This window comes from Lagopus leucura, unplaced genomic scaffold (assembly GCF_019238085.1).
Source record: "Lagopus leucura isolate 7727_CA_CO unplaced genomic scaffold, USGS_WTPT01 Super-Scaffold_100014, whole genome shotgun sequence".
NCBI lineage: Eukaryota > Metazoa > Chordata > Aves > Galliformes > Phasianidae > Lagopus > Lagopus leucura.
Window position 1 is genome coordinate 7,836,172 of NW_024962268.1, and position 14,861 is coordinate 7,851,032.

The following is a 14,861-nucleotide window of genomic DNA, read 5'->3' on the forward strand; positions in this document are numbered from 1 at the left end:
AGATGCAGCAAATTGATTTTATAATCCATAAGATCTCTGCCTGGTGGTTGTTAATAGCTAGATCCAGTGAGAAGCTGTTCTTGTCCAAAGGCCATAAAGCAGCAGCAGAGCATATCATAATGGAAACTCCCTATCGTGCAGCTTCTCTGCAGTGTCAAATAGCACCATCAGTAGATAACAAAGTCTGTAAGGACCTGGTCATAATGCATCTCTTCCATTAAATGAAACATTTTTTTTTCTAAAAATGTCTCACAAAGAAAGCAAAAACCTGACTGCTGTGTAACAGTCTTCACAACTTAGCTACAGCAATATTGCACTCCTCACCATGCCTTGAACAGGTATTCACCTAATGAGCTCCTTTACAGTTTTATCTCTTATTTAAAAAAACAAAAGCTAGGCTATTTTCTGAATATGATTTTAAAATGGTGTGTGTTAATCCTTTTTAAAAGTTAAAGCAAAGGCATGAATTCTTTTCCCACAGATTTTATTGGAATCCACTGCCATGACTCCCAAACAGAAAATCGCCTTGATTGCAGTTTAGTCACAAGGTCAGTCTTTAAGCCTCAATATCTGACCATGTATTTTAATTTTCAGAGATGATTTTCAGACTTCAGAGGGAATTAATTTTCTTAGATACTAAATAAAATGTTATACTTCTATCCCAGCAATTTTAAGTAAGTTTTCTAAGCTCTTTAAATGGGGGGGGGGGGGGGGAATCTTGCATTTACAAAGCTGACAGCTCTTTTTCAGGAAACAATTGATGTTTAGAAATCTGTTACCTGGGAGCTGCTGATAACTGATTTCTATAACATTTAATTGGAAGCCAGGGCTGTATAGTTAGGCTACTGAGATTATGACACACAACACATAAATCTTAAGAACAAAATACGTTAAAAACTGAAATGAAAGGCTCATACGTCAGTAAATGCCTTATAACTAAAGTGATTGTACTACTTGGTGTATCTTTCATTTTTGTGAAAGACTGTAAACAAAATTTTGCTGGAATTCTACATGAAAAAAAACATCTTAGGTAGGTAAAATCAGTTTCCACAGAAATACTAGTTCCATGGGCTTCTGTAAGTGAAGACAGTTTAAAGAAGCAGATAGTGTCTATATTGAGCTACCTTCTAATAAGAAGACTGCTTGTTTTCGAAAAATCTTCACCAGAGTATCATCCAATTCAATTTCCTGTAGCTTAGAAATGAGTTGCTCCTCATTTCGACAAACCTTCTCTTGTGCATACAAGCCATCTGGCATTATTCGTTGCTGTCCCAGCCCTATCAATGCTACTTCCACAGCCAGTGTTAAATACGATTCCCCTTCTTCTAAGAACTTGTGTGCAGGCAGGTGCTGGTACTCCAGAGATTTGCATTGCCCCATGTTCTCTGTAAAGGGTAACAGAAAGAACAACACATCAGTAAACTGTTCTAATCCATAATCTGCTTATAATGTCACATTTACAAATGCTACCTCTGTAAGTATTCGTTTGTTTAAAATGATTTAAATTACTGGCTTTATCTTAAGATCCAATGCAAACTACCTGATGCAGGGAGAAATAAACCAATTAGAATTTAAAAAGTAATCACACAAGTAAAAAAGAAAAGATTTGCCTTTAACTCACAATTTAGAGGAAAGCAGTTTTTCCTCCAGCTTTGCATTAACAAGACCAAAATTAGACAATGCATCTCGATTTTTTGGTTTTTCCCCCCCCTCACCTGTTTCTGTATCTCCTTAAAGCCTCAATGTTGTATCAGTGGACAGGGAACACATTTATATCTCAGCATATATTTCAGATGAAATAATTAAGACTCTGCAAATACAGTAGACCTAACAGCTTCACAACTTCTTAAGCATTTACTGCTAGAGTTCTTCAGGAATTTTTATTATATGTGACTGCTACATTTATGATAAACATGTATAGTCTCTGATCTTAATTGACATTGTTCTTACTTTCAGTACAATACTTGGAAATTCCATAGAGACCAAACAATAAATGGCTCTAAGAAGTACTACAATTCATTTCGCACTCCACAGATGACAAAACAGTATTCCAGCCTCTACAGTTAACAGACTAACTGGGGAAGAAAAACCTATGATGACAGATGTTGGGAGATAGACAACTGCATATGAGAATCCAAAACACATGCACTGTGTAAGGGAAGTAATTTTTCAACATACAATTTCCATTTCTTAAGTTGAGGGTTTTTTTTTTTTCATTTGTAATGGGTTGGTTTTCTTTCTTGTTGCTGTTGTTTTTGCAATATTTTTTAATTGCAAAGAATTTGGTTTCTAGTTTCTTTTAATTAAATGTTCTTCCAGAATAGGTGGATATGAGAGAGATTGTAAGTTTACTGAAGAAAATCTCACTGAATGAGTTTTGAGGCAAAGCTCTGAGGTGACTGGGGATATGAATATGTAAGAGTTACAAGCAGAAGCACCCAACTTCTATCCATACAGAAACTACTGCAGAGGTGGAAATAGACTGAGAATGAGGAATGCATCTTATAAATGCTTGCAAAGCAAATATTGAACTTGAAACAGGCATACACATCCTGATCAAAAGCATGCATGAATTCTGAAACACTACTTTCCAGTTCATATTCTTTGTAGACCGTTGTAATTGTTTTGCCATCTATTTGAAGAATTATGTGCATATATAGCTAAGAAATCTAATAACAACCTGCGCTGCATTAGGAGAGTGCTGCCAGCAACCAGACCCAGCAGGTAAGAGAGTTGTTTCTTCCCCTCTACTCAGCAATGGTGAGAGGCATGTAAAATGTTGCATGCTGTTCTGAGCTCCACAGTACTTATGGTCATACTGGAGCAAATCCATTGAGACGCCACAAAGGCGATCATGGGCCTGGAGCTTCTCTCATAGGAAGAAAGACTGAGACAGCTGGGACTTTTCAGCCTGAAAAAGGCTCAGGAGGATCTCATGTAAAAATATCCAATAGTAGAACATATAGATGACAGTCAGATTCTTCTCAGTGAGATATCATGACAGGACAAGAGGCAGTGAGCACAAAATTAAACACAAGGTTCTATTTTAGCATAATACTTTTTTTTTTTTTTTTTTTTTTTTTTTTTTTAAATTATGTGTGTGTTTACTGAAGAGATTGCCCAAAGAAGCTGTAAAGCCTTCATTCTTGGAGTGCCTCAAAATCCAATTGGACACAGTCCTGACCAACCTGCTGTAGCTCACCATCTCTAAGCAGATCTGCTTTCCATTCTCAACAATTCTGCAATTTTGTGACCTTCTGCATTATCTTAAAAAAAGCCCAGAGGAACGTATCTGGAGATGCTGCTACTGTAAGAACTCATTTGCTTTTATTTTACACATGATATATAGAATTTTCAAGAACGAGCAATGGATAATTTCAAAGTGTTTTTACATAGCTTAGAACAAAATTCTACTTTCAGTATTTTTTACACATTTTCTTAGAGAAGGTAAATATGAGTTCTTATACTATGTTAATTCTGAACAGAAAGGCAGAAAAATGCATCTGGATACTGAAAATACATAGAAGATAGCTTCCTGTGCATAGCCTTACCCATGAAGTCTGAGAATCCATGGAAGCTCTCATCATCCACCCTGCAGGCTTCCATCAGGCTACTGAAGAGAGTGCCAACTGGATCCAAAGGATGTCCCACCCAGCCTTCCAGATTTGTTATTGAGGTTACTCCTTTGTGGAGAAGTTCTATGTTAGAAAAAAATTTTGTGAGAAAGGAGGGAAACAGAGCATATTAGCTGCATAAAACAATTATAGAAGTAAAATTGATTAAGATGTTTTCAGTACCAAGTATAAACAGTAGTCTCTGTTAAGAAAGGCAAAACAGTATCTTCCCGGGCAAACTATCTAATGCGTATGTTTTAGAGAAAAAAAGTAAAAGAACAAAGGCCAAACACCCTTTGAGCACTAACAAAGAATATTATGAGCCAAGAATTTCAACTGCAGCACTTCTTAAAATTGTTCTCAATAGCAGGAAGTCTTCTGAAAACATCTGCTGATAATTACATCAAAGATACTGACTTTTTCTTTTTTTTTTTTTTTTTTGTAAAATATCTACATCTCCTTCCTGGATCAAAAGATGTAGTACCGTTTTTCACATCTTAAGTGAACATGATGGTGCTGAAACAAATGAGAATACTTTAAAATATGCTCCATTAAAAAAAAATCTGAGTTTATGTCATCTAAATATTCACTGAATAAATAAACTCAGGATTATAGCTCCTTGTTAAAAAAGAATGAAAAGGTTAAATGAGGTATACAAGAAAAAATCACCCTTTAATTCTGAAACAAGTGAATTTTAGCATTCTAAAATTTTTAACAATTACACTATTTTGGATACTTTGTTTTGTATATGTCACTGATCAGATGGAACATGAAAAAATCCGTTAGCACTGTTAATGGAAGGAAGTACCGGTGAAGTTGCCTTTCCAATACTGTGTTCGGTTTTGTGCCACCCACTACAAGAAATACCCTGAAGTGTGTCTAGAAAAGGACAAAGAAGCTAGTGAGGGGTCTGGAGCACAAGTCTCAAGGAGAGCAGCTGAGGGAACTGGGATTGTTTAGTCTGGAGAAGAGGAAGCTCAGGGGAGACCTGATAGATCTCTACAAGGAGGGTGATGGCAGGGTGGAAACCTCAATTAGCACCAGAAGAGGTTCAGGTTGAAAAACAAGAAAATCATCTCTGAAAGGGTGGTCAGGCACCTTCCAAGTGGCTGCCTACCGAGGAGGTGGAGTCACCATCTCTGGAGGCATTCAAGAAACACATGGCAATGAGAGAGATGGTTTAGTGGTCACGGCAGACATGAGCTCATGGTTAGATTGGATAAACATAGTGATCTTTTTCAACCTTAATTATTCTACGGTTTAAAAATGTGTAGAAGCTGTTATGAGTGCTCTGTTTCTCTTCCTACCACACATTAACCTGCAGCTGCCTTTGCCTTTTCTCATTCATGGATTGCCACCTTTCCTTAGTAACCACATGTATTATAGCAAAGCTTTAGAACACTAGAAAGTCCACTTCTTACCTATTTAAATGTGTAGGGCTATAAAATGAAACTGTTGAACTGACTATGCAAGAGGATGAGGTTAGGTTTTGATTGTATGGTTGTTTAAGAATCAACTGATATGTAATACAAAAAAACAAACAAGTTATTGCCAAACTAACAAATAGCATGCACTACAGATGACATGCAGAAGTCAGTAGTACTGCTGAATAGGATTAATCACACTGACTTCTTACTGATTCATATTTCACCTCATCTACTGTGCCTATTTATGAGGTTCACTAGTTTCACTCCAAACAAAAGCACTAGTCCCACTGACATTTAACTTTAGCCCATGCAAGAGGTTCCATGTATGTCAGTCACATGAGTAAGAGCCAAGTAGAAGCATGTGGTGTTTGCTGGACTGAAATCTAGAGCTGCAGAATTCATCTGCTTATATGAATGACCAGAAGATACTGCAGTATTTAAAAAAACCCAAATTCCAAACGTATGAAGAAAAACTACAAAAGTAGCAAGTGATAACATAGAAATGACAAACTTCTTTGTTTCAGGATAGGATGGACCGTATTTCATACAATCCAGCTTTTATTTATAATAGCATAATACCAGTTGACAGCTATAGACACTGCTTGCAGAGAAAAGGAACTTAACAGGAGTACTGAATGCCTACATACTCCCTAGCAACTGGCAATGAGAAAGAACAGTACTAAGCCAAGCACGCTTTCAGCAGACTCTCCAGACCTTAGTAATAAGTACACGTATACACAACCCCGCCCTCACTTCTCCCCCAGCCTGGGTGGCTGGAAAAAATGAAAAGATATTAAGGGAATAGATTTTATGGAAAGATGCATTACATGATAGAAATCACTTGGAAAAATTCTCGTAAATAGCAACATAATGTGCTTTTAAATTTTGTGCAAATCTAGATCCAGAACAGCGTATAAAGCAACTAGCTCAGGTACTGTGAAATAGAAATGGAGGCACATAAGAACAACAAAACTTTTTTTTTTTTTATTCAGATATCTACATTTTCATCATTTAGATTTTTAACTGCACATTTCTGGGAAAACATCTGCATATACATTGAAAGATTTACAGGCAACTTCACAATGGTGTTTTAAATTAGAATGTATGAAGATCTGAATAGCTAAGAACAGCAATTAAGATCAAAGGTCTGAAGTAAGGTGCTTTTGTAGTAGTCATGAATGTTTATGTGTAAAACTATTTTGGGTAGCAAGGATCAAATGGAACAAAAATTGTATCTAAAGAAGAATATTCATTACAGGGATAATGGGCAGAGGAATACCGTATAAAAAACAATGTTTCAAACACTCATTACCATTTACATTAATCCAACTTCATTCAAAAAGACTAAAATTTAAGGTGTTAAGAGACTAAAGGAAGAAATGACCAAATTTGATGAATTTCTGTAGTGCAGACTTCGCCTTGGTATAACCCTCAACGTAAACTTAGGATCTCCCCTCAGAAATGTACAGCTCAGCTAAATTATGTGCCAGTGGAAGAAATAATTTAAAATACCCAATGTGTATACAAAGCTCTGTTTGAAAGGCTGTAAGTTACACAGAATTTACACTGTGTAATCAAAACCCCTGACTGGGATACAGACCCAGCAGTGTCAGACATACTGCGGAAGTCAGAACCAAGTCCTTGCCCTACAGAATTTGTACAGAAAGCCCTGAATCTCCAGAATGTTACATTACCACCATGACTATTTGTGATACAGAGTTCAAGGCACCTCTTTAGCATTATAGCTTCAAAACCAGTTTTCTCATGCAAAGTTCTAGTCCAGTGTTACTGTCATCTCATTGCATTCTTTGCCATTCTCTTTCCCGCAATTACCTTTCTTCTGAGCCCGGAACACTTCCAGTTGTTTCTGCTGCTGCCTTCTTAGTGTATTAACAATAGCTATTGCTAGCCTCAGTGCTTCTCTTGGGTATCCATGAGATCGTAATGCATCCACCCTTGCACAGGCTGTAGGAACATGTTCTAAAATGGAGAAAATAATTGAGGAATAGCAATGTTTCCATGTCTGCAATGGCCTGTTTTGCTAGGTTAACTCCAAAGGTTTTTTTTTTTTCTTCTTGGTTTGTTGTTGTTGTGGTTGGTTTTTTTTTTTTGTTTGGTTGGGGTTTTTTTTTTTTTGTTTTTTTTTGTTTTTTTTTTTTACTATGCAAAAGAGACCTAAAGGACTACTGTTGAGACCAGCGTTTCAAGGGAGCGTCTGTTCTTTTTCCAGGCTTTTCATTCATCTCCCCCCACCCCTCCAAAATAATGCCATAGAAACTAAACAAAGCACCAAGTCATAGAAATGCCTTTCCGGTTCAGCCACTTACCATGCCAGAGGGGCCACCCGTGAGAGTCAAAGAGCGAGTTTTCAGAGTCGTCATGGTAACAGTAGTTGGTGTATAGGTCACTGCTGATAATGTGCTGTAAGTGGCTGTCCTGCCAGTGAAGATCGCACGCCTCAATGGCTCGAGTGAACACCGTCCGATGGGGCCTGTTCGATGAATCTGTCATTTTCACAAGTTCAGAAAGCTGCATCAGCTTTTACTCATTCAAATGTGAATAAGTCATTCACAGTATTCTTGTCTTCTGCCTATTCACAACCCCCAGCTGACGGCAGCCTGTCTTGCCCCTCTGCAAGGAGCAGACTGCGGATGACATTTCACATCCTGCCATCAAGCAGGTCAAACCAAGAGTGCACCATTCCCATTTGGGAAGAGAACTACGGCACAGCAAGACTACTGCTAAACAGGGCTTTGCAAGGGAACAGCTAAAGATGAAGGACATTTGACAGCTCTCCTGAAAACAGGCTACAAAGGTATATGGCACAGCTACTCAGACATTCACAGCTTTTCCCTTTCTGGAGCTGCTAGGATGAGGGAGATGGATGAACAGCACATGAAGGACTTCCATTGTTCTCCTTTGAACATGACATTAACTCTGAGCACTTGTTCAATTTTCTCCTCATAAACATACACAGATACTGTAGGTAAAACAAGGCACTGAGGGCAAGGGACTGACATAACCCTTACTGGGTATCGTCCAATGGCAAAAGTGCTGTTAACACAGCTCTGTGTGTATGTGAGATGCCATGCCAAAGCAGCTACTAGTCTGTTCAGGCTGCACAGAACATCAAGAGATTCAGTAAGCAAAACCAATCTCCACAGGGAGTTTTATGCTGAATGACCTTCTGGCCCAGTTAGCTGTAAGGTTTATAAAGGAACTACATATCAACTATTTTCTTCCAAGAAATGAAACAAGGAAAAACCCATCTAAAGCCAAATCTGCCACCCCCCAACAACTAATTAATTTTTATTTCATCGTAAGTATATATGAAATACGTATCAAAATACTGAATATTTTGAAGATTACGAGGTTTTCCTCCCTGCTCCTAGAGAAATCTTGCATTTTCCCCAGTTGTTAGTTATTACTCTGTGCCAGAGTAATAATCTTGCTTGAAGAGGACCAGACAAGGCTTCTGTCAGATTTAATAACCGCATTTTCAATTACCAAGAATGATATTGAGTAAGAAGAGACGCTTCCTCAAAGAAGTCAGAGTGCTGCCTCTGCACCCCACCCAAAACGTGGAAATGCGGACTGCACAACAAGAGCACATTCCACAAATAACAGCTTTACTTTCTCACACACTCAGTTTTAATGCAGCTGCAACAGATCTTTCTTTAAATAAGTATCAAAGGTTTTGTAACTGCAAACAAAAACCCCAACATTGGAAGGTATATAGGACTATAGTCAAGCACAGAAACAACAGGCTTTTACATGACATACTTCAATTTTCATGCAACAGGTATTTAGAAGGACCAAGTGAAAAGTTAGAAGACCTAACTAAACACAAATACTTGCTTTGAAAGTTTTGCAGCCCCAGCACAAAAAAACTATCCTTGCCGCAAGGACAATATTAGTGAAAATAAATTTGGCTGGTCAATTTTTAACAAGAAAGTTACTAGTCCCAGGAAAGAGTGCTGAATTCTGCAAGGCTAGAGTACATAAGATGAGGTTATATTATATGTTGCAGTCAGTGCATATGTTTAGGCTCACCTTGGTTAGCATTTGCACCCTGAGGCAAAGCATTGGTTAAATTGGGCAGCTCGTTTCCATGGTTTCCATCTTCCCAGGGACAAACATCCACACTGTTCCATTTTTTCAGCTGTTTTAGCCAACTGGCCTTCTGCTCCAACTTGCAGTGGGGATTTAAGACTATACACATCCACAGAGCACCTGATTTTAAAAAAATTGCTAAATTATGTTTTCTATTAAAAATGCAGTAGCCAATGACTAATTGCAAACTTCTATAGCTCTATACTGTAATACTTTTACTCTCCCCTCAAAGGCTACACTGCTTACTTCCCAGCTATGCCTAGCATCAGGAAGGCTGAATTCCTGACACAGAACCTGGCCCATCTGAGCAGTATCTGTAGACTGTATCAAGACTGTATCAGACTGTATCAAGCCAAACTTCTCTATTAAAAGGTATTTAGCATGTCTTTTGCATTAGAAAATCTAGAGTTCACAATGTATGGGCCGTCGGTCAGCAGTATCAGTCAAAAGCAAACAAGAACTCAGAAAGTTACAGCAGGACGTTATCCAAGTTTTTTCCTTTTATTTTTTGTATCAGAAGTGAATGTTGCTTTCTACAAACTAAATCTATGTATCTTTCAGCTTTACATTACAGGAACCAAGAAAGCATGTAAGTAAACTACATACTTTGTGAACATATGCTTCCCAGTAGAAGCACTGAACATATAATGCATTTTCCACACATTTCCATCTCAAAGATCCAGTAAGCACTGGCTTTGTGAATTCTTACAGGACAAAGATATGTTTTACTGCAATTACTCCACTAATTTGGATACTCTAGAAAATTTGTTTTACATTCTCTCTTCATGGAGCTCTAACAGAAAGCCAATTTGTGCTGACATTTCACATATATACCATCTTTAGAACCTGCTCCTTGCCTCTATATGACAGGGCAGGCATAAATACATCAAGGCATCTAGTAACAATTTTCAAATGGAAGGATTTTTCTCTAGATTAGTTGTCTCTTCATCAGTGTGAACTTTGACAGAAGCATGAAGTCATCAGAAAGTGCTATTTAGCAGCAGTTCATTTGCTTATTAAGAACATGCCTTATACACTACAAGTGGTTTAGAGCCCAAACTATGCCATCTTCATGATAGACTGAACAGAACACTGCAGCTGGCTCTTTCAGGACAGTAAGATTTTTACAGTCATGTACTCTTTTGCAAACTAAGAATGCAAAATGGACACCCAGAGCACAGGCCGTTGCATTACACTCATTCTTAGAGTAGCATGTTGGTATGCCGCAATACAGGAGCCAGAGGAAACAGAACCTGATCCTTGAGGTTGTAATTCCCCGGATACTCTGACTACCAAGGATTGGGAACTAACAGCAGACAAATCTGAACACAACAAAATAAAATGCGGTACACTACGCAGAATTCCAAAGAGATCACAGAATCATAGAATTGATCAGGTTGGAAAAGACCTTAAAGATCATCAAGTCCAACAGCAACCTAACCATGCTACCCTACCTAACTCTTGCCCTATCACTATCAAACCATGCAAACAGCTGTTCCCCGTCCTGTTTATACACTCCCTTCAAGTACTGGAAGGCCACAATGAGGCCACTTATTCCTTCAGACTTAATTTCAGAACTCCTTTCTCTAGAAGTATACGTTCCAGAGAGAAGGATGCTCCATTACCCAAACCACTGTGTTAGTCATGGCCACATGCACTGCAGACAACATTGGGACTGAGTTTTTGCACCAGTAACGCAGACTATAGCTGCCCACTGTTAAATACAGTAACAGCAAATTTGCATTTTTCTTGTTTTGTTGTTTAGGTGTCTAAAATTTATCATGGGAGTAAGATGTTGTTTTTAAAATGTTTTAAAATTAAATCTTATGACTTTGCTTTAAACACCCTTTTGAACAAGCTTCACTTGATTCAATAAGCATCTGTGCACACTCAGCACTGCCCCACACATAAGCAGCACATGTCTTGTAATCTGCAAAACAAAAGACAGGTATGGGCATATTGAAACGCCTTGAGGAAGAGTTAACTTGGGTTTGTTGTTTTTGTTTTTTTTTTTAATTTTCAACATGAAGCACTACTTGAGGGCACAGAGAGGACACCGAATCTCTCAGCATCTTCATAAAACCAAACAAATAAAAAACCCAAACCCACACACATTTAATATTTTTCAGCCAGACTCCCAGTGTTTTCAGACTAAAGCAAAAGAAAAGTGGAGTATCGTAACTGAATTTGGGAAGCATTTCAGCCATTCGGTCAGGCAGAACACACACTACAGATTATACAACACCCCTACAAAATGAGTAGCCTCTTACTTCTCTGTATCTCAAGCACTAGTCGGGGTGAAGGAATAACATGCTTTCTGCAGAAGCTCCGCTACATGGACAGGAAAGGGAAGAGAGAATCAAAAATACCAAAAGCCTCTAAAAACTTATTTCATTTTAAGAGGGTAATTATTTTGAGCATAACTACACTGTCAGCAGCCCATCTCAGAAACCCAGGCTTTTTTTTATGCAAATGAAGCACAAGTAAAAGTGCATTTCTAATAAACCGCACACAGCCCACTCCAGCTTTCAACAGCGCCCAACTTCATGCTCCCACTGACATGAGTGTGAGCTGTGTGTGCATCCGGGCTGGTTAAGAACCTGGCACAGCCCTGCATGCTGCTCCATTCTGGTACCACAGGGAGCATGTGACAAACTCTCCTCCCGAAGAGAAAGGAACAGAAAGAGCCTGAGGCTCAACTCCTGTAGTGCTACAAAGGCCACCATCTGGGAGACAGAAGCACAATGCCAGTGACCCTATGGTCTCCAACCTATTGGGGTTCTGGGTTTTTTGGTTGTTTTCCTTCTTTTTTTTTCTTCCCCTAGTGTGTGTATGCACTTGTCTGTACTCTCATTTCTTCTTCATCCTTCTCCCTGAGCACATTGCCACTTTACTGACATCTGCTCCATACAGGCTTCTTCCATTCACTGGTCCTTGTCCTGCTTTCTAGCACTAAGAAATCAAGAAAACATTTGTTCCTGCCCAGATTTTACCACACACCAACTGGAAGAACCCTGGAGGACATTTTTTCCATTTCGCTCTGCTGCTGCTCAATGGGAGCCCCCCACCCGAAGCTGGTCATTGACCCATAGACTTACACTGGCCTCAAACAAGAAATTTGCTTTTCTGCCTAATGAATCCTACACTAGGAAACAGTCAATTTCTAGAAGATGCATTCCTGGCACTCTCAAGTTTACCTGTTTGACTAGATGTCACCAATGCCACCTTCAGTATGTACAAATGTCTCATTAAATGAAAAACACAGCAAGAAATATGTTTGTGTTTACACATTCTGTCTTCCTCTGTACCACAGCACTCTCTCCCACCTACCTTTCCCCAGGCACCACCTATTTTTTCATACAAGATCTCAAGACCAAACCTAAAGCAGCTCAGGTTCAGATCCCTAGACTATGGAGGATGTCTTTCCAACAGGAAACTCTTCGTAGTACAGTACCAAACAATCATAAATCATGATGTAGAATTTATTTTTCTCCAGTAGGTAACGGGAAGGTAAGCCATGCTGTGAGTACAATTTGGTATTAATTTCACAAGGCAATGAATCATAGAACTGTCACACTGCAGGAAGGAATTGTCTATTTTGGTTCAACAATAATCCTCTTGACCTGAAAACAGATAGCTTTGCTAAACAAACCATTAGTTCAATCAGACCTCTTTTTGGAAACACACAGTTGTAATTCATCTTTAGTGTGCCTCATATCACAAAAACATAGGTTATATTATTGTTTTTTTACACAACATATGCCTTCTTTTTTGTGTATGCAAACATTGGTACTTTGGGTATCACTCATTAAACACCCAAACCTCTGAATTCATGAGGGAGAAAGGACAGCACTTCTTTACACTGAGCAGGATTTGAACGTGCAAATTGAAAAATTCTAAGAAGTGCTAAGTTAAAACATCTAAAAATAGGTGATGGATAATTACACATCCTGCATAAAGAATGTATTCATAAAGTTAAGGGAAGCTTAAGGAATATATACACAGTATCCTTAGAGACAGAGCACTGCTCAGTTTTCAGAAATCCCAGTATATTTTACTCTTACGCCAGTAAATCAGAGAGTGGTGGTGAAAACAGTTTTAGGATGGGCAAGGGCACTGAACATGAGCGAAGATCCAGCAGACAATTTTGTGTGACTGACTCCCAGGAAATCTGTTTTTCCTAGAAATATTACTCTGTCTTGTCAGAGCTGTAGTTTAACTAATCTTAATGTATAATCTTAATATCATTAAGATCAATACACATATTTTTGAATTGAAAATATACAGAAATACATCCATTTGCAAATAGAAAAATAGAGAAAATAGATGCAAATCTAATTCAAAATTTCCTTGCTTTCTCTATTGCTGTATATCTGTTTCTCTAAAACTAAAAACCCCCACCTTTCCAAGTTAGTAGCATTTTATTATTTCAAAGGAAATGGAGCAAGGTAATCAAGATCAATCCCATTGTGCAACCTACAGCTCAGTTTCAGGACTTGCTGTACACTTGCCCTACTTGAATCTCATCAGTTCAGTTACAAAAACATCATCTTCCAGCACTGGCAGTGCCAGAATAGAAACAGTAATAGGAGACGGAACCTATGACCCCTTTATAAGGCAAGTATTAGCAAAAGATTTAAAAGTGGTTTACATCAGGTTTTTAAACACATACACACTTTCAGTGGGACAGCCACTTGGAAACGTCAAAGAAGGTGGCAAATGCTATCTACTGCTTCTCAACAAGATAGACAAGTGCCTTCAGAATGACTGGTAAAGCCGCCTCCCTCCTCCAGTCATGAAGAGATCTCCCTTAGAACAGAGCATAATCAGGAGTCTCACTAGATAACACTCCAATTAAACAGTTGCTCTTATGAAAGAGTGAAGATAGGCAAAGCACTTCAGAGCTGTGCTGTCCCCGATAAGAATCCCAAGAAAAAGTACTAGCAGTGTTCAGCTGGATCCAAGTTGCAATTTTATTCATAAAAACAATCCCTTAATGCACTGTGATCTCCCTACTCAGCCTTCAGGAAAAAAAAGGCTTGCTGTGGGTGCTGTATTTCTTGGAGAACAGAATGTTTCATTTTGCTCTAATTCATTCTATTACTGAATTAAACTTTGATGTATTGGTCTTGACATGTGCTTCACGTTGACTGTATTGTGTATGATAGTATAATCACTTCCCATGCATTTCACACAAGCTGGCTGATTAACGCAATAGATTACCTGCAGCACGGATGACAACAGAGAATCACTGCACTACCCTGCACACTAAACTCCAATTCTGCGTTAGAGGGAGTGTAGGACAAAAATAAAATAAAATAAAACTAGTTCCTTAAGTTTTCCTTTCCCTTTTACTGCATACTGCTGCTCCAAAGGTTAAAATCACACATATATTTGGCTAAAATGGACATTTGCATTATGAAATTTTATTCTAAACTATCATCAATTACATGCTCTGATCTATGTTTGTCAACTAATAACCACTGCAGTCTTCCTATGCTTCAACTTCCACACAATGGAAACAGGAACCAGCATTAAGTATCTGTCATCTCACTTGAGCACTTTGTTGTTGACTATGCTTTTTTTTGTTGTTGTTTCAAACTGCTGTAACAGACATCCATCCGTTTGTCCAAATGGTTACACAGAAGAACTGAAATTTGCTTCACATTACAATATGCTTAAGAAAGCATTTAGGTATCTGTCATAT

At 38.3% G+C, this 14,861-nt stretch overlaps 1 protein-coding gene across 3 annotated transcripts in view; it reads right to left on the reverse strand.

Annotated features, from left to right (window-relative positions):
• The window catches only part of ZSWIM6 (zinc finger SWIM-type containing 6), a 112,509-nt gene that overhangs the window by 17,998 nt on the left and 79,650 nt on the right, over positions 1-14,861 (reverse strand). For all 3 annotated transcript variants that reach the window (XM_042875425.1, XM_042875426.1, XM_042875427.1), the window contains exons 5-9: positions 9,095-9,274; positions 7,369-7,545; positions 6,875-7,021; positions 3,552-3,698; positions 1,125-1,385 (exon numbers count right to left, since the gene is read on the reverse strand). In XM_042875425.1, the coding sequence (XP_042731359.1) occupies positions 1,125-1,385; positions 3,552-3,698; positions 6,875-7,021; positions 7,369-7,545; positions 9,095-9,274 (912 nt within the window). The remainder of the gene's footprint in view (positions 1-1,124; positions 1,386-3,551; positions 3,699-6,874; positions 7,022-7,368; positions 7,546-9,094; positions 9,275-14,861) is intronic.